Genomic DNA, 20,045 nt, shown 5'->3' with positions numbered 1-20,045 from the left:
TGGAGCTATGAGACAAAGCAAAACCCACCAAATACGTTTATGGTTAAATTATGGGTCCTTCAGAGGTGTCAGTGTATAATCCCCTTTACCACTTGTATTTACGTCACGTCGATGGAATGTAATCAGGTCATTCGCGTAGCCCTTGCTGTCCCTAAGGTCGACCTGATTGTCGAAATGTCTTTAGGCCCTCTCTGATGAGTATTGACTTTCTTTCATCGCTATCCATTCACTTCAATCCACATCTGCCCAACTGCCATCAGTTGAAATATCTGTAATATGTCCTTCAAACACCCATACCAGTAGCTTAATGGTGTTTCACACGTTTGGGCCTGTATTTTAATTGATTGTCAGTCCGAAAACAATGTTGGCTCTGATAGTGCCATTCCGTGGCCTCTTACAGTGATGGTAATAGCTTTGTAGATACAAATCAGGGAGGCTTAATGTCAAGCGTTCAATTAGAGTGACTGTCGGAAATGAGCCTGAAGCATCGAATGTGGAATTAATAAAGAGACAGGTGTTACTTGTGTACCTGGTCGTGACTCTGAATATTGCAGATACTGGTCAGTCTGAACTGATTATGTCGGTGGTATGGATCAGTTTTGAAATAATGAGACCTGCAGGCGGGGAAGATGAAACTAGATATCGAGGCCACACATCGTGTCTGATGAAATAGGGGCAGTCTCAACAATAACTATTCGCGTGAGTAGTATTACAAGTGTTAGTTTTGTATCCTGACACGTGGGCAATAGTACGTGGAGAAAGTCCCTCTGAGAAGTAGTACAGAAGCGCATAAAGCAATTGTTATTGTTTGATTTACATACATCATAAGATTTGAAAAAACCGATGTGGTGTTTATACTGATTTGAAAATGAAATGCGCTAGGACTGCTAGTTGGACCGAGCCTAGTAAAATGACATGCACGTGTAACGCTCACCTCGAGCTCTTCCCAAACACCTGGTATCAGCACTATTTGATAGTGATTTATAATCCCATGCTCATGAGATAGGTATTACCGTACAATGGACATTTTGTAGAGATTTCTTGTGATCATGCAAGAGTTTTTTCTTGTTTGTATGTCCAGTCGAATTCCAGTAAAAAAGTCAGATCAAATGTAGAAACACAACACAAGCGTATTCGTTTGAAATAAGGTTAAACATTGATAAAATTCAACATTGACTCTTGAAGCAAGCTAAATACTTTGTGTCTCTGCTAATCATCACTATCGTAAAGTATCTACAATGGCCATACGCAGATGCACTTTCCGCTCTAAGTACCTTTAAGGAAATTGATGCAACGGAGGAAGCCATTATCTACATCTTCTTGTGACATAAGAAGTAAGCTATAAAGACAGAAGTCAAGTCCGAAAGAAGTAACTGTCCTTTTGATCACAGCGTTTCCACATGGTTTTTTTCATAATGAATGGATAAAAAATCTACATAATGTATTGTTACTGGAATGCGACTCGCTCCCAAAGTGCTTTAAACATTCAATATTCGTGCTGCTATTTTGTGATAGATGCTCCACTTAGAGTGATGGAAATTATCGCAAACCTTTTTGAGATAAAAGTAAGAAGCTGGTCTTGAGCGTACACTACCCATATATCTCTCAACAATAGTTTGAAGTTATCTAGTATATTGACACTAACCTAATGGATTTTTTTATTATTTGCGTGGATAACAAAAACGTTTTCAAATTTCCTATCATGTGAAATAGTTATAATTGATGTACTGATGACATTCAACCACAGCATCTTCATGGCTTTCATGTCATTTGTATATGCCTCTGTGGTTTAGTGGAAAGAGCGTTTGCCAGCTGCCGGAAAGCGGCATATCGATGGTCTGAAGCTCGGCATTATGGGGATAACACAAGGATTGGTTGACACGGAGTCAGTGTATACCGTGTCTAAGCGGCATTAGGTATAAATGTTGAAACTGCGAGATGATATCTCAGTAATTATCACTGTAAAAATACATTAGTGCGGACTAGTATAAGCAGATACACCAGACATGCGCGCACACACACACACTTACACACACATGCACAAGTTGCCATAGAAGTGCATTAACCCTTAACGATATTAAACCCCATGTCTCCTCACCTCACCTTCATTTCATTTGGAATGTAGTAACACAGAGAATATACTGACGTTAACGCGAATATTTCAATTACTAGTGGAGAAGAAAATAACCCCGTCTTTGGCAGTAACAAAGAGACAGCTATGCACAAAGTAATCATACGGCAGTTAGAAATACATCATTTAACAATATCCCAACAATAACTGAATATAATGGTTGTGACAACGCAAGTAATTTAGAGATATGAAAGTAATATTCACTATTTGTTACTCCAAACATCCGCTCCGGAATCTATACTGCAATATTATATAGTAGTCATGAGTTATGCATTTTTAGTGTGTAGAATGTCGGCGCAGAATATAGAACCTTCGGAAATTGGGACCGAGGTACTGTGCTTCATCAGATTACTGCCTTGAGTATGTAAATTAGAGATGAGTGGGGGCACGGGTGGCCCAGTCGTCTAAGGCGCCGCGATTCGCTGTGCAGAGTTGCGTCCCTGGGGCACGCCAGAAACCTATGATTGTGGGTTCGAATCCTGGTTCGCCCCGATTATGTTTCTAGGTTTGTCAGCACCATACCCGTGCTCATGGGTTTCACCGAAGTGGTAAACGTCTGAGACCTGCATCACTTCGGGCTTTCCTCCCACATTAAGCTGACACGCCGTGATATAACTGGAATACTGTTAAAAGCGGCGTTAAACCCAACTCACTCACTCACTAGAGATGAGCTGTAAATAAATACTGGTCATTGGCGCGATGTTGGAGTCAAAAACGTTCCAAGACAAGAAATACTTTGTAATGTAAAAGGAATCCATTGTACGATTCTGTTTATATAATGAGCAAGTGTTCATGAATCACTATCAGTGTTCGTCAAAAGGTCACGGACACATGCAAGGGCAAGTCAAGTGTTCACCTGGAAAAAAACCGGGAACCAATGTGTCAAATAGGAAATTGCATCTGTCATCATCGTTGTCATTAATGTGTCAAATTTGGAAATTGCCAGGCAAGAAATACTTTGTAATGTAAAATGGGCTTTGAAGAAGATGGGTATGATTTTCCGCAATTTTCAAGACATATAGGTCACGTATACATCCAAAGCACATACACGGAATTTCCTACTATTCATATATTTGATCTTTTGCAGTCCATTGATAATGTTGATCTGGCGAGAAATCTGGCAATGTATGTTCATAAGGCTGTGCAAATTTGGAAAAAAACCACTAAACATGCACGATTAATGTGGCTGCTGTAAATTGCTGCACCGTGGGCCGATAGCCTTCGTCCTTGCTATCATCCAAGTTTAAGTTGCGATGACAAACGGAGTTCCCGATCTCCAATAACGGCTCTCAAGCTATGACAGTCGTGCATTACCTTTTCTTCACACAGACGCCAAGTTATATATTCCTTCCACATGGTCCAGGCCCTTACGAAAGCAACAGTTTGAAACCATTTACAATCACTAGGGAAATAATTGTATACGTTGTTGTATATATTGCCAAGTCATACAAATGTACAAGTGTATGCCATACTAGAAGCAAAATTCACTTGAACCTCCAGACCGTCAAGTTCTATATTTTGTCCACGGGACATGGTGATGACTCATGTACTTTCGTGTGGATTCTTGTCTGAGTTCTAATCACGAGCACAACGGAAGCTATAATGCCTATATAACAGTAAAGAACTTCTTTGTCAATCATGGTTAGTCAGAAACACTCTAGATTGAATGAATGAACACATACTGCCTTACGACGCATCAGTAGTAGTACAATTATTCGCGGCGTGGTCCAGATTGACAATACAGAGCTAATATAACAAGACAATTACGATCAAGAGTCAGTGGGAGGGTGTTAATATACAACACTCATTATGATGTACAGTCGAGCGACTCAATTCATTATCAATAAAGGTGCTACAGTAGTCATCAATCTTTGCCAGGAGCCACATAATACGTTATAATGTATGCGAAGGAACTCTTGCATGCAGTATTGATGATATCCACATATCTATCAGTGTCTAGTTATCGTCCGCTTTAGAAATATTTCAGCAATATCCACACGCATAACCTTTTCACCAGTAACACATGTACAAGTAAATACAAGCGACAACACCTTTTCCATGTTCATAAGAAATCGAGGCTGAAATCAGAATCCATTGTACGATTCCGTTTATTTTATGAGCAAGTTTTCATGAATCACTATCAATGTTCGACAAAAGGTGAGCGTCACAGACACATGCAAGGTCAAGTCAAGTGTAGTCAAGGGAACCTATATGTCAAATAGGGAATTGCTTCTGTCATCATTGGTGTCATTAATGTGCCAATTTTGGAAATGTCCTCTAATGACAACCAAACAACATTCTGAAAGCTTCAACTAAGACCTCGCTTGTTGTAACGTTAATCAGCAAAAGTCGTTTGATGTTGTTTGAAATCTTCGAAGAAAGAGCATGCTCGATTGTACGTCAGAAGTTGTGAAATGTACCCACCAAATGCTGGAGCTGCTGGAATATTCAGTACATAAAGGGAAAGTTGATCATTGGAAAGCTGAAGTCATCACTCTTGTCATACAGTCTTGTTGAGACCATTTTGTTTTAAACCTATTTCTGATGGCACCCCGTGTTTGCAAAAGCAGTGTAAAGCCCTGCGCGCACATTCATTTACGGTGGTAACAATTATTCCTTAAACAGCATAATTTTTTTATGTTAAAATAATATTTCAAGAAATCACGAACAGACTACAGAAGGATAAATCGTCATTACAAATCTCCTTGAATACTCATTAAATTACTCCTGTCATTTATTCCTCGGTATATGCGAAGTCATGGCAAGTTACGCGATAGGATACCGTGGTGCCCCTAAAAAATGCACATGTACGAACGTATTGAGAAAGTTCAGCCTGTCATATATAAAGCATGAACTCCGTGGTGGCAATCGGGTTGTCAGATACGCTGACTTGGTTGATGCATGTCGTCGTATCCCAAATTCGTATATCGATGATCATGATATCAACCACTGAATTGTCTGATTCCGATTCGATTATTTATAGACCGCTGTCGCATAGCTGGAATATTGCTGAGTGCGGCGTTAAAAATCAAACACACAAATCAAAAATTAAACAACACGGATGTATCAATATAGTCAGATTGAGCAATATACACAGCCCAAAATGTGTACATGTATTCTGTAATGAAAATTGTGGAGAATGTTGTCATAGAAAGTTGGTAAAACAAACAGGGAGTTCGACCTGTCATCAACAATGTTGTATGCTGGGCACGTCTTGGAACGGTTACCGCATCAGCACTGTAATTACATACTAGACTCTACATTGTAGCAACGCCTGACACATCTAATGAATAATTCAAATATGGATTGACTTCGAGTCGTCTTATCTAAACCAACATCACCTTCATCCCAATCCTGGACTATTTGTATAGGCATATAACACCATCTAGTTTAGTCAAGCATGTAACTGGCGATTATGTGCTGTCTAAACTGTGCTCTGTAAATATTGGTTTTTACTGTTGGCAAGACAGGTTTCCATGCAGATGTGAAGTGTTGTTAACCATCTGTAATGGCTCAGTGTACAATGAATAACACACTGTTAACTTATTAATTCCAACATTCACACAGCAAAAAAAGTGTAGGTATCCGTCTTCCGGAAACCTTCCGGAAACCTTCCAGATGCCCTCAGCAACCTTCAAATCTCTTGGTATTTTCAAGATAATTTTTTTATGTGTTTCACACTTAAGTGAACAAAATGCACACCCCAAATTTTGACATTTTTTTTGGAAGGTTTCCGGAAGGTTTCCGGAAGGTATCCGGGCCGAATCCAAAATGGGAAGGTATCCGGAAGGTTTCCGGAAGACGGAAACTTACACTTTTTTTGCTGTGTCAAATGTGCAATTACCGTCAACAATACTCAGTTGACGTTGAGTGTTAAATAATATCTCTCAATAAAAGTGTAAAAGAAAATGACAAAGAAGAAATAAAATAATTTGATGGAACTGCATTCTAAGCATTCATTCTACAATGGAAAGTCAAAGCTTGACTCGTATCTCGTATTAAGGAGGCATACGCTTGCGAATCATCGTACATGTATATTCTTATTAAGAGTTTGTGGACAAGTAAAATATCGAATCAAATCTCGTTAAGGTATCATTCAGAAAATATAAACGTAGTTTCTCGATATGGGAGTTTCTCAAGTTATCACAACTTCCACCCACAATTGTGTATCTGTTTATTTGTATATCGTTCTGTTATAAACCTACATCAGTTTATAATCTAATACTAGTGTATATTAGTTATGACATATTGGAAATGTTTTTAGCAAAAAACATCCACAGGGCTAAAATGTAATCAAACTGATGATCAAAGTGTAGACGAAGTCAAACAACTTTAATAACATTTCATCCATACACTTAGGAAGTTCAAGATATAGGAAGCAGCTTAAAACGATCGTACACTGACAAATCCTGCTAAAGTGACGACAGTGATTATATTCTGGCATTGACAGTTCATAAGACACACACACATCAGTATGAATGCTAAAACGCAATTGACGTGCTCAATAATCGACTGTGTGCCAGTTGGTACCGCGAGAACAACAACCTTGGCACATCTGGTTGTGTGAAAGTAAAAGAGACAATTTTCTAAAAGAGTACACACAATTCATCACGTCGACATTAACAGTCCCAGCGGGACACAACCCTACACAAACCTTACGGCACCACCGCGATACCGTCAGTTTGATTTATGTGAAACAGTTAGGACATGCTTGCCGTAAAAGGCGACTTTGCTTGTCGTAAGAGGCGACTATGCTTGTCGTAAGAGGCGACTAACGGGATCGGGTGGTCAGGTTCGCTGACTTGGTTGATGCATGGCATCGTATCCCAAGTGTGTGGATCGATGCTCATGTTGCTAATCACTGGATTCTATGCTCCAGACTCGATTATTTACAGACCGGCATCATAGAGCTGGAATATTGCTGAGTGCGCTGTTAGACAACAAACAAACAAACAAATACACACACAAACAAACATGCAGAAACTGCTATCATTTACTCGTTTGAATACTAAAAAGAGAAAAATATATGGCGGCTATAAGCTTTTTTTTTTCCTGAAAAATGAACAATGAATATCCGCGCGTTCGTGTTTGGATTCCGTGACAAAATTGTTTGTTTGTTGTTTAACGCCGCACCAAGCATTACTCCGGCTATATGACGGCGTCTGGACCAGACAATCAAGTGATTGACAACATGAGCATCGATCCACGCAATTGGGATCGATGACATTCATCAACCAAGTCAGCAAGCCTGACCACCCGATCCCGTTGGTCGCCTTTAACGGCAAGCATGGGTTGCTGAAGACCTATTCTACCCCGGATCTCCACGGGTCCCGTGACAATATTAGCTACATAGCAACAACTATCTTAACACTTAACAGCATTGTGAATATAGACAAATATTTTAGGTTTTGAATTGTACACTGGATTCGCGTATGATAATCTCAGAGTTAAACCGTACTAGGACCAATATACCATGTAGCGGGCATAGACCATGTACTCGTCCAGTGGTCTGGGACACATGTAGTCGCTGCCAAAGTCCAAAACAGTAGCTGTTCAAGGCAGCAGTTATAACTGTCCTGGCAGCACCATACATGTATGTTTAACATTTTGGTTTCATCAAAGTAATAAACGTTCACGACGTGCTTTACTTTGCAATTGGGTTCTCTGCCTACGTTAAACAATCTGACATACTGTGACGCTTTAATGCTGACTCCATCACTTCATAGCAAAAGCGCGAAATTGCATACATCTGCAGGTGTTCGCATGTGTAAGGGCCATTTACGCAGTAGGAGAACACTAGCCCTATATAATGCACATATACTGTGGATTTAATGTTACTATTATGTATGACCTTAGGGAACTCATTTAGAATGATGGTTTGACCGTTTAACCTCACAACACTGATATGACAAATAGTCATAAAGCTAATGGGTCGGAAAGACCAATATAGCAATACACATGCTTTGTTTGTTTGTTTGACGTTTAACGTTGCACTCAGCAATATTCTAGCTATATGACGGCGGTCTGTAAATATTCGAGTCTGGACCAGACAATGCAGTGATTGTCATTCGGATACGCCGACACACACCCGCAAGGTCAGGGGTCCTGACAACCCGATCCCGTTTGTCGCCTGATACTCTCAGCATGTGTTGCTATTTTAAAGATCCCGTCTGCTCTCGCGTTGATGTTGCTCTTCCGATCCTCAATTTGCATGAAAACTGTTGATGCTATTGACGTCTCCACAGATATAGCTATGTTACCAATAGAAGAACAAAGCGTCTATAATATGTAATGTAATGTAAATATACACGATTGTAAAACTATTTGTAACACCAATGACACACAAGTGGCACTTTTGCCCATGCCATGAGCATGCGCGGGATAATTCACGTGGTAATCATCAATGTGATTAGTGCTGTAAATTGTCACATTTCAGAAAGTATGGACTGATTGTTTTCGGCGCAGTGGGTAATGGATACAGTCACCACATGTTTAAACATGCATTTCAAAAGACGCACTGTCCGTCACTTCGTCGCTTTCGACCGCTTGGCCACCTGTCCATATACAAATAGATATAGTACAATTAACACTGTTATCATTAACACACACGTTTGCAAAGTAACATTAAAGCTCTTCTAAATCTTCAGTTGCAGGTATATACGCTTGTAATATTGATGCCATCGGGGGGCTGAATACACTGTATACTGGGTGTATGGAGCATACGTGTTCACGCTTGTGTTTATATATTTCAGACCCATCGGACCAGGCGATACCACTCACCGATGCGCCAATCAGTTAAGACCTGCTCAACTAAAGCTCTTGGATATCGACTCGTCAGCGACCGACTGGCGGTTAATGATTATCAAGCGTTAGACTCAGCGACCATACACTGCAGCATACAGAATTGATCCTACTCTCGAACTGTGACAACGTAGGCAGTTTGCTCCCGCATGCGTCTATGTGTTCGGTGTGGCTCTGATGCCTCATTCCGTGTGTCAATGAATGGCGACTTAATTACTTCTTAGAGACGTATCTGTACAATGGATGCCACCGTTGTAAGTTATGGTGGCGAAAACAGAAGTGACTTGTGGCCAAGACAAAACAGTTCGTGGACTTTATCCGATTCTAATACAGAAATTTTAGACATTTTACGACAGACACGTGATGCCAAATACTTTCACCCAGCGGTGGAGGTTGTATTGGAAATAGCCTATGCTCTTCTTATTACATTCGGAGGCATTGGAAACGGGCTTGTGTGTTACGTGGTGGCGAGGAACACTCACATGAGAACACCAAGAAACATTTTTATCATAAATCTGGCTATATCCGACTTTACATTATGTATGTTTACACAACCTTTAAACTTGGTGAAACTAGTGTACCTACAGTGGAGACTCGGAAGCTTTATGTGCAAGTTTGTAACGATGTTTCAAGGCACCAATGTGTTCGTGTCCACAATCAGTATCACGGCCATAGCTTTGGATCGGTTCCAGGTGATAGTCTACCCGACGAAGGACAGCATGCGGAAGGTGGGTGCGGCTGTGGCCCTCATAAGCATCTGGCTTATCTCCTTCCTCATGGCAAGCCCCTTCCTCCTCTTCTCTGTCCTGAGGGAAGAACAACCCGTTCCTGACTACCCAATATTCTTGTACAGATGCATAGAGGACACGGAACTGAAGTTGGAGAAAAGAGCCTACTCGGTTGCAGGTATGGTGGTGCAGTATGTCATGCCCATCATAATTGTAACTATTTCCCATCTTAGAATATGTAACAAACTCAAATACAGGATGGTGAACCAACGTCCCCCTCCAGGGCAGCGATCTCCGTACCTGAGGAAGAAGAATGAACGGAACACAAGACGGAAGAGGAAGACGAACCTACTCCTTGCCATGATAGCGGTGGTCTTTGCTTTGAGCTGGTTGCCGCTCAATATCTTCAACCTGTTGAGTGAGTTCAACGATGACATGTTTCACGGAGACGTCATTGACATCAACTTGACGTATGCGATTTGTCACTTGTTTGTACTGTGTTCTGGGTGTCTGAATCCCGTGCTGTATGGTTGGCTAAATGAAAACTTCCGGCAAGAGTTCATGAAGGTGCTGTGTTGTTCCTGCTGTAAACGCCTCCAAAATAAAGTCAAAGGAAGCCTGTGCTGTAAGGCTGCTCATCAGGACCCCCATCCCGGAGTACCTGCTATCACTCTTACCAAAGCTTCTAACGGAGAGCCTCCATCAAAGGTCTGTGATGAAGACGGTCCTACCGTCACCCCATTGTCGGAGTTCAACGTCATGAAATCGTGAACTGTGTGTTGAACTTGCAACTGTGAAGTCAGTTGAAAATTACATAGAATTTATTTTTAGACAGGCTGAATACGGAACTTGGACATGAAAAATGTGATCATTTTAGAGTATCTAATAAGTATTGCATATCAATATGTCTTTGCATGTTTCACCTAATATGCATTAAGCCATGACCCCATTGGCGAAATTGTGGTTAAGTCTTGTGGTTAAAACGTACGCTCGTCACACAAAAGGCTAGAGCTCAATTTTTGCACATGGGTACATTGTATGAGGCCTATTTTGTTGTTCTCCTTTCCCCTGTAATATTGTCAAAACCTTGCTAACTGGAGCATAAAAGTGATATTATGGTCACAGTTGTGTTTTCATGGTTTTTATCATGACCTAAATGCGAACAGAATATAGGTAGGAAAATGGAAGTGTCTTTGTCCTAATACATTTATTACCATGTGATAATTTGATTAATGTGTTAAACATTATTACATGAAAACCATTGGTTTCAATACATTTCCAAAGGGAATAATACTCACATGATGGGTATTTACATCATTCTGTCTACACAACTGAGCTACCTACATGTATCAGAAACCTCTGCACAGTCTTAGCATGATTAATACAGTGTACAATAATTTTTCCATATATTCACATGGTGATAGTAGTTTTATTGATTTGATTTTAATCTAAAAGTGACAAAAACATTTCCATAATCAAAGAAACATCTACTAAAAGCAGAGTCCATTGTACGATTCCGATTACATCGTGGGAATGTGTTTATGAATCACTATCAAATAGTGATGGTACCAGGTGTTCGCGAAAAGGTGCACATATCCTGCCCCACCGGTGGCACCCATCATAAACACATGTAACGGTAAGTGAACATAAAACACAAGTCAAAATGGGGAATTGCATCGGATATAATTTTTGTCGCTGATGCGTTAAATTTGGAAATGCCCTCCACATGTTAACAATAAAACGTTTTGAAAGCGTTGCTGGGGCCTTGAATGTTGTACCCGTGATCAAATTACTTTTAAGCAAGAGTCAAAAACATGATATTCTGGACAAGAAACAAATGCACACTTTCACGGGAAGTTCTTAGGCGTCACAAGCCTTCACAATCTACTTACATTGTTTATACATGTTATGTGATTCGGGGGAATTAACGTTGATGCTCCGTCATTTTGTCCTTGGCGTCGCCTTGTTATAATTGTTATCAATATATATTATTGAGTATCATGGAATGTACGAAACAATGCTTTTATTATTATGTGTAAATCTATATTTCCTGTCAAGATACTATTCCTAAGTGTAAATAAAACTGCATAAGACGTTCTTTGTAGTGCATTATTATCACGTCCAGATTAAAATAAAACATGCAGCAAAGAGGGTTTGGGTGATCATGGCACAGTCAGACTGGTTAGGCTCATCATTAGCTTGCCCCAGCCAGCGAATGGGACTTCTCCCAAGAAGCGCTGCCCAGTCGATCCCACCTAAAACTTTTCTGAGAACCTGAAGACTCCACAACACTGCAGCCTTCTGCATTACCCAGATTGTCAGAAGGGTTGTATTACTGGCAGCAAACCCGGAGTATTCACCCAATGTCATGAAAACAGATTTGGAGGTACCAAACGTAAGGCACCGAGAAAAATGGGGAGTCGGACAACTTGGTACTTGGGATGCAAGCGAGACATTTCGAAAGCGAGGTCCGCACATTTGCCATCTTTTTTTCTGAATCTTGTCAATCACATTTGTGTCAACAGGGACAGAAAAGCCAATGATATAAATGATTTCATTGGATTATCAAAAAGGACAAGATCAGGTTTGTTGGCCTGGATACGTCTAAGGCTGTAAATGGGCCTATTCCAAAGAATTTTGTATTGATCATTTTCGATGACGCCCTCTACATATTCCGGGTCGCACTGTGGGTGGACCTCTGTATCTAAACTACAAGCATGGCGAAGACGGTAATAAAATGATCGAGCTACACCATCATGTCGCTGAAGATACTTTGTGCCAAAGCTGGGCATCCACTGACAATGTGTTGGACAGTCTCATTAAATTCATTACATAATCTACATTTCATATTTACATTTTGATGCAAAATCACACATTGACGGTTTCGAGTGGGAAGTGATTGGTCCTGAGCAGCGTACAGAAAGCCTTCAGTTATTATTATTTACAGACCAAAATAAAAAATGCAGCAAAGAGGGTTTGGGTGATCCTGGCACAGTCCGGCTGGTTAGGCTCATCATCAGCTCAGGGCCCTGCCCCCTCTACACGCAGCCCAGACAGCGAATGGGACTTCCCCCTATGAAGAGGGGTGGTGGGGTAGCCTATTGATTAAAGCGTTCGCTCGTCACGCCGAAGACCCGGACTCGATTCCCGACATGGGTACAATGTGTGAAGCCCATTTCTGGTGGCCCCCGCCGTGATATTGCTGGAATATTGCTATAAGCGGCGTAAGATCAAACTCACTCACTCTCCCAGGAAGCGCTCCCTAGTCAAACCTACCAAGATCTTTTCGGAGAATGTGGAGGCTCCCCAACAGTGCAGCCTTCTGCATTACCCAGATTGTCAGAAGGGCTGTATTCCTGGTAGCAAACCCGGAGTATTCACCCAATGTCAGGGAAAACAGATTGGGAGGTACCAAACGTAAGGCACCGAGAACAATGGGGAGTCGGACAACTTGGTACTTGGGATGCAAGCGAGACATTTCGAAAACGAGGTCCGCATATTTGCCATGTTTTCCCTCAATCTTGTAAATCACATTAGTGTCTAAAGGGACAGAAAATTCAATGATATAAATGATTTCATTGGATTTATCAAAAAGGACAAGATCAGGTTTGTTGGCCTGGATACGTCTAAGGCTGTAAATGGGCTTATATCAAAGAATGTTGTATTGATCATTTTCCATGACGCCCTCTACATATTATCATCATCATCATCATCATCATCATCATCATCTTTATTATTATTATTGATAACAAAGCGTTTACATACTGGTTGATTTTTACTAAATTACATCGATAACGTTAAGTTGGGTTTTATATTAATCTCACAAGTTACAGTACCAACTGTTTCAGCGCCACAGATATGCAATTGATAAGTCATGAAATATTCCAGTGAGCATAAATCGTACGCACGAAATCATTGTCAGACTTTCTATTTCAGACTTCATCGGTGTTGTGCGTTTTCATTAGACGTTCATATTGTATTAAATGAAACGTCAATAGGCAATATCTCTGGTTTTATTACATTTGTACAAAGATCCAATCTTGACTATGGCTGTGGTGTCGCAAAGGACCTCATTAGAAGTATATTGCTGATGCAAACGACTAATAACATAGCGGCGCTATGAGTGGGACACAATTAAGGATTGAAGTTGTATTTGTTGACGTTCATCAGCTGATGAAGAGACAGTGCCTCACGTGAGCAAATTTACCGTGAAGCGCTTCGCTCACGTGAGGCACTGTCTTCATCAGCTGATGAACGTCAACAAACTTCAGTCCTTATATTGACAGATACATAAATCATAAAAAAACAATCTATTAAACATCAAACTTTAATTATTTAAAGCGAACTATGTAAACGCGGAGATTCGTGAAGTCATCCGTCCCAAACATTCCATTTGGAGTGACATCCCTTGGTTTTACAAACGGCAAAAATGGCGGCTACGGCAATGTCATTCACTTGAAATAAAATTTGCACCCAGTAAAGTTAGCTCTGGAAAGAAATCCAGACCCGGCTGATGCTGAAAATGGATTGATATAAACGTTCTATGAACTGTGGGTGTGTGTTTGTGTCTTACCACGGCTGCTGATGAAGGGGATTACCGTTTGAGGCGGCGCGTTTGGATTTCCCGAAGCAATACACGACAGTGTGGAGCTCTGTGATTTCTTTTGTTAAGTCGAGCATTCTCTGTTATAGCTTAGTATGGACGCTTCATTTCGGTTTCACGACAGATACATGATGTGTCTGGCTTCAAAGACTGCATCATTCGTAGCCTGAATCGATGTCGCTCCCTTTTTTTTCCAAATCATTTTGAAAGTTATTTTTAGACATTGAGGAATCGCCTAAAGTAGTTATGTATATCTCCGCTCGATTCACGTTATCACGTGACATACTGACGCTCCTCGGGAAATGAACGACAGTCAGTTTGTAGTTTTCACCCTGGAGAGGTCAACATTACAAAATGAAGGGTACCTGTATGTACAGAAATGCCAAAATCTCTGGGTATTCATACACTACATTTTAACAAGAAAGACCGAGGCAGAAACACTCGCAATGTTTAGCGAACACGTCAAAGTCTTATTGTCAACCCAAAATATTTAAAGTGGCAAACATATATGAATCTATGTATGCTACCAAAGATGTCACCAGGTGTCTCAGGGGTAGCATGTCTTAAATGCCACCAGCACCCGATGGCCAGTGTGTTCTGCTTACTAAATCAAGGATGACGACAGTGTCCCAGTTCGTCCATAGCGAGTGTTTCATGCTGACAGATATACAGAGGGTCGTCTCAGGTAGACGGAAGTAAATGCGACTGTAGCTGACCGAAGAGGAGTAATGACATTGTCACACAAATGTAATATCCTAAGAATTTACTATCACTGCAGGGGAACGGAAGAGGTGGTGGTCACTCTTCATGCCAACTTCGTATGTTTACCATTCAATTTATAACTGACTAATACAGTAATGGCACACATCTGTCGCCATTCTGGTTGCATTATCACGGTTAGATATCAAACTCCTATCAGTAATACAATCTTCAACTAAATTGCAAGTTCTTTGAACATTTACGGACACTTTCAATATTATCAACGTTGATATTAAACGTATACCGAGTCCCGGAAGGCTTTGAAGGTTGCTCATAAAATCAATCGTCTGTCACTGGATTGTCTGGTCCTTGAACGTCGCAGAGGTATTTGACTGGTACAGATACGATTATTAACAGGCCGCCGTCATATAGCTGGAATTTTGCTGAGTTGGCGACGAACAACAAACACACTAATCAGGCCAAAAAACGAACGCAAGCTCTTTGGTGTTAGACATGATGATCGTCCTACAGGCCAATATGACATCGCCTTTGGTTGCTTATATTACCCAGCCAGTTGGACTCGTTGGTGACACAATTTGTTGCAACAAAGGCAGAACTCAACAAATCTTTGACGCAAGTCCATACAATACACGTATGAACTTGTAATTATGTGTAACACCAGAGCTCTTGTGCCAACGAAGTACAAATTACATGAACTGAAACCAACTACTGGATACACATTCTTGGAATGTCAATCCAGATTTGGAGAATTCAGTGCACGACGGTGTTGCATCGTCTCACTATGTATATCAACGGGTTATATGTATAGGGAAATCATGATTGGAACCGAATATTCACTCACTCACTCAGTGACATCACTGGCTCACGTTTTCGCTTTTAATGTGGAATGAGTACAACGACAAAGGTTAAGTCTATTGTGTGAATAGTTAACGTCGATTTGAATGAAGGTAAGACCAATAATAGTGAGTGAGTGAGCTGGGTTTAACGCCGCTTTTAACAATATTCCAGTTATATCGCGGCGTGTCAGCTTAATGAGGGAGGAAAGCCCGAAGTAATGCAGGTCTCATACGTTTACCACTTCGGTGAAACCAACGAGCACGGGTAGGGTGCTGACAAATCTAGAAACATAATCGGGGCGAACCGGAATTCGAACCCACAATCATAGGTTTCTGGCGTGCCCAAGGGACGCAACTCTGCACAGCGAATCGCGGCGCCTTAGACGACTGGGCCACCCATGCCCCCAAGACCTATAACAACCTTTAAACAAAGTCCCTGTGTCTACTCAGAACATTGATATTCTAGCAATATACTGAACACCCATAGGGCAGCAGACATTGAAAGTGCTACATTACCTTGTCACCGCTTGAGATATAAGCAAGCCATACAAGGCTATTTCTACACCAAACGCCAATGTTATGAAGTCACACTGCTGATTATGACGCAAGGTGTCAGATAAGATGCCCTAGAGGAAATTAAACGTAAAACGTCAACGCCAGAGAATAACCAGTCTCGATTATCTACTGAAACAGATTCCATTGGGCGTAAAAGGAAAACAATCTGTGAAAAGTATACGAATGGATCACTGAAAATCAGTGATGACACCAGGTGTTCGCGAGAGAGCAACCATGTCCTGCCCCACCGGTAGCACCCGTCACTCGCACAATTTACATGAAAAGGTAAGTGATTGTTTGTTGCCTGACGCCGCACATCAGTACTCCATCCAAGCAACGACGGCCTGTAAACAAACCAGACAATCAAGTGATGAACCGAAAATGTAGTGACCCGACAGCGCATTTACTGATTTTGTTGAAACTAAAAACATTTGTTGAATTATAATTACGTCTTCGGTGTAAAAGTGCAGAGAAGGTCTCGGCCCAAACATTTCTACTGAACTTATCTCAGCATAATTGATAACCGCTATTGAACTGATGGCGAAAATCGACAAGCAGAAACATCGACCCACTTCAAGTGCATATAAAACTCGATTATCCGATAAACGCAAACGCCAAAAGAAACGCAAAAATGGCATGCTAAAAAAAAATCAGATTTCAAAACCCACACAATTTGAATAACCACAATTCCGCACGTATCATTATTGATCTACCGACTGAATAAAATACTTTTCTATAAAGGTTAGCGTCCGCTGAGATACGAGCGTCAAATCATCTGTTTCAAACGGAGGTGGTTATACTGATTTGAAACCTCTCACAGATCAATTAGAATCTGGCCAGACTATATGTGTATTACAGTATCATGTCTGAATATTTGTTTAAACGATATTTTATATTTTAGTGAGGATATGCATGATTAATGTATGTGATCATTATAGATGTAATCAATAACATATTAGCCGACATGTAATGTACATCTATGTTAAACAACTCACTAGACACTTCCTTCTCAAAATTAACGTCGTCAATCTAACTTACGACGTTATCAAACTGCGAGTGCATGTTCGAATCTCCAGAATTGGCGTCATAATAGAACAAGGTTTTGTCGTGAAATAAACCACACTACGTCCTTCATTGTTCTGGGGGCACGGGTGGCCCATCGTCTAAGGCGCCGCGATTCGCTGTGCAGAGTTGCGCCTGGCCGGCACGCCAGAAACCTATGATTGTGGGTTCGATCGCCCCGATTATGTTTCTAGGTTTGTCAGCACCATACCCGTGCTCATGGTTTCACTTCAGGTATTTACTCCCACATTAAACTGACACGCCGTGATATAACTGTTATACCGTTAAAAGCGGCGTAAACCCCAACTCACTCACTCTTCATTGTTCTTTGCGATATATCGCGTAGCTATTTTATATATTAAAGTATGGTACAAGTAGTAGATACAACACAATCTGCAAAACCATCTCAATTCCAAGGAATGTTATGCGAACATATTTCGTGAGATATTTGTGGCGAACGTTATAAAGATTACGGTAGGCCAGAGAGAGATACTTCTCATATGACAATGGAAACGTGAAATGCTATACCATTGATCTCAGTAACATCACTTACACGGCCGTTCCCTTGGCGACGCTTAGAATCTATGGCTCCAATATTATTCTACAGTTGGTGTTATTAGAAACAATCAAAAACAATTTCATTCTCTAGCCAAGACAGACTTGCGTGTCACAGAGAGCAGCTAAGTTCTGAAACGACATCACAAAACATCTGTAAAAGCATTAGTCGAGACATTTCATATCACACAGCATATCTGATATAATTTTCTATAATGTCATTGGCTATTTTCTTTTTGGCCAGTATCATCATGTTTTCTTTTGTCTTTGAACAGAAAATGAAAGGTGAGCTGAAATGGGGTTTAACGTCGAGTCCAAGATTATTGCACTTATATAGCGACGTGCATGTACATGTACGTGTGTGTGTTTGTGTGGGTGCTTGTACTAGTCCGGAGTGATGCCGATTTGTAGTGCTAGCTCACTGAGATACCATGCCGCAGTTTAACATGAATACCCTTCTCAGACACAGTATACTGACTCTGAGCCGACCAGTCCTTGTTTTAGCCCCATAATACCGAGCGCCAGACAGGGTAACAACAAGTACCATCTTTTAACGTCTTTTGGTATGACGCGGTCGGGGATCGAACCCCGGACCTTCCGCTCTCCGGGCAGACGCTCATAAAATGAAAACAGTTTCTCACCAGAACCCATTCATACCATCTTAATGCAACGTCCAAATATCAATATTATCAAATTAAACAGGGGACGCGGGTGGCCCAGTCGTCTAAAGGCGCCGCAATTCGCTGTGCTGAGTTGCGTCCCTTGGGCACTCCAGAAACCTGTGATTGTGGGTTTGAATCCAGGTCCTCCCCGATTATGTTTCTAGGTTTGTCAGCACTATAACCGAGAGAGGGGCATGCTCACGGGTTTCACCAAAGTGGTAAACGTCTTAGACCTGCATCTCTTCGGGCTGTCCCCCCACATTAAGCTGACACATCGTGATGTAATGGAATAATCTTCAAAGCGGCGTTAAAACCAAATTCACTCATTAACCTAAACAAGCCTTCGCCGTCTTTCGCAAGACCCGTGTTTGTTCCTTACATGGTATCTTGTTTGAGTACATGCCTGGTGTTCTCTGTCGTGGTGTATTTGGAATATCTCGCAGATCCTCACTCACTCACCTGGGTCATACCTGTTGTACATCAACCTATAATTCGACCCGTGAACATCCGGGGGAGAATGGGTCTTCAGCAACCCATGCTTGTCGTAAAAGGCGACTATGCTTGTCGTAAGAGGCGACTAACGGCATCGGGTGGTCAGGCTCGATGGCTTTTGGTTGATGCATGTCTTCGTATCCCAATTGCATGGATCGATGCTCATGATGTTCATGGTGTCAATCACTGGATGGTCTGTTCCAGACTCGACTGCCGTCATATAGCTGGAATATTGCTGAGTGCGGCGTTAAACAACAAAACAAAACAAAAATAACAACCTATAATTATTTAATATGTTCATAATTTGTTTGCGTAATCCCCAAGAATGGACGAGGCCCTACCCATGTCCCGTCATTGCACAATGGGTGTTGCTCATTCCCCTGGATTGGGCAATTAACTAATCTACGTAATCCCTTGGTGATTTATTATAGTGGTTCACATTTGTTACAAATTAGCCTGATGCATGTCATCGATCCCATATGCGTGGGTTGATGCTCATGATACCAATCACTGGATTGTCTGGTCCAGACTCGATTATTTACAGACCGCCGTCATATAGCTGGAATATTGCTGAGTGCGGTGTTAAGCAACAAACAATCAACAATAAAAACTAGCCCCGTGATGGAGGATAAAATACAGTTTGTGACTCGTATAAGCAGCAGCATCTCCATATTCCGAATATACATTTCATTGTTCACTGAGTGATATTTGTTCAGCATTTGCATCTACATATACCGAATATACATTTCAATATTCACTGAGTGATATTTGTTCAGCATTAGCATCTCCATATTCCGAATATACATTTCAATATTCACTGAGTGATATTTGTTCAGCATTAGCATCTACATATACCGAATATACATTTCAATATTCACTGAGTGATATTTGTTCAGCAGC

At 41.1% G+C, this 20,045-nt stretch overlaps 1 protein-coding gene across 2 annotated transcripts in view; it reads left to right on the top strand.

Annotated features, from left to right (window-relative positions):
• The window catches only part of LOC124146060 (neuropeptide F receptor-like), a 38,278-nt gene extending 27,496 nt beyond the window's left edge, over positions 1-10,782 (top strand). For both annotated transcript variants that reach the window (XM_048393399.1, XM_046516117.2), the window contains exon 2: positions 8,884-10,782. In XM_048393399.1, the coding sequence (XP_048249356.1) occupies positions 9,172-10,431 (1,260 nt within the window). In that variant the 5' untranslated portion in view covers positions 8,884-9,171 and the 3' untranslated portion in view covers positions 10,432-10,782. The remainder of the gene's footprint in view (positions 1-8,883) is intronic.
• The last annotated feature ends 9,263 nt before the right edge of the window (positions 10,783-20,045 follow it).

Source organism: Haliotis rufescens, unplaced genomic scaffold (assembly GCF_023055435.1).
Source record: "Haliotis rufescens isolate VD_foot unplaced genomic scaffold, xgHalRufe1.0.p SCAF_12, whole genome shotgun sequence".
Taxonomy (NCBI): Eukaryota; Metazoa; Mollusca; class Gastropoda; order Lepetellida; family Haliotidae; genus Haliotis; species Haliotis rufescens.
Note: the sequence above shows the minus strand (reverse complement) of the source record. Positions and strands in the feature narration are given on the sequence as shown.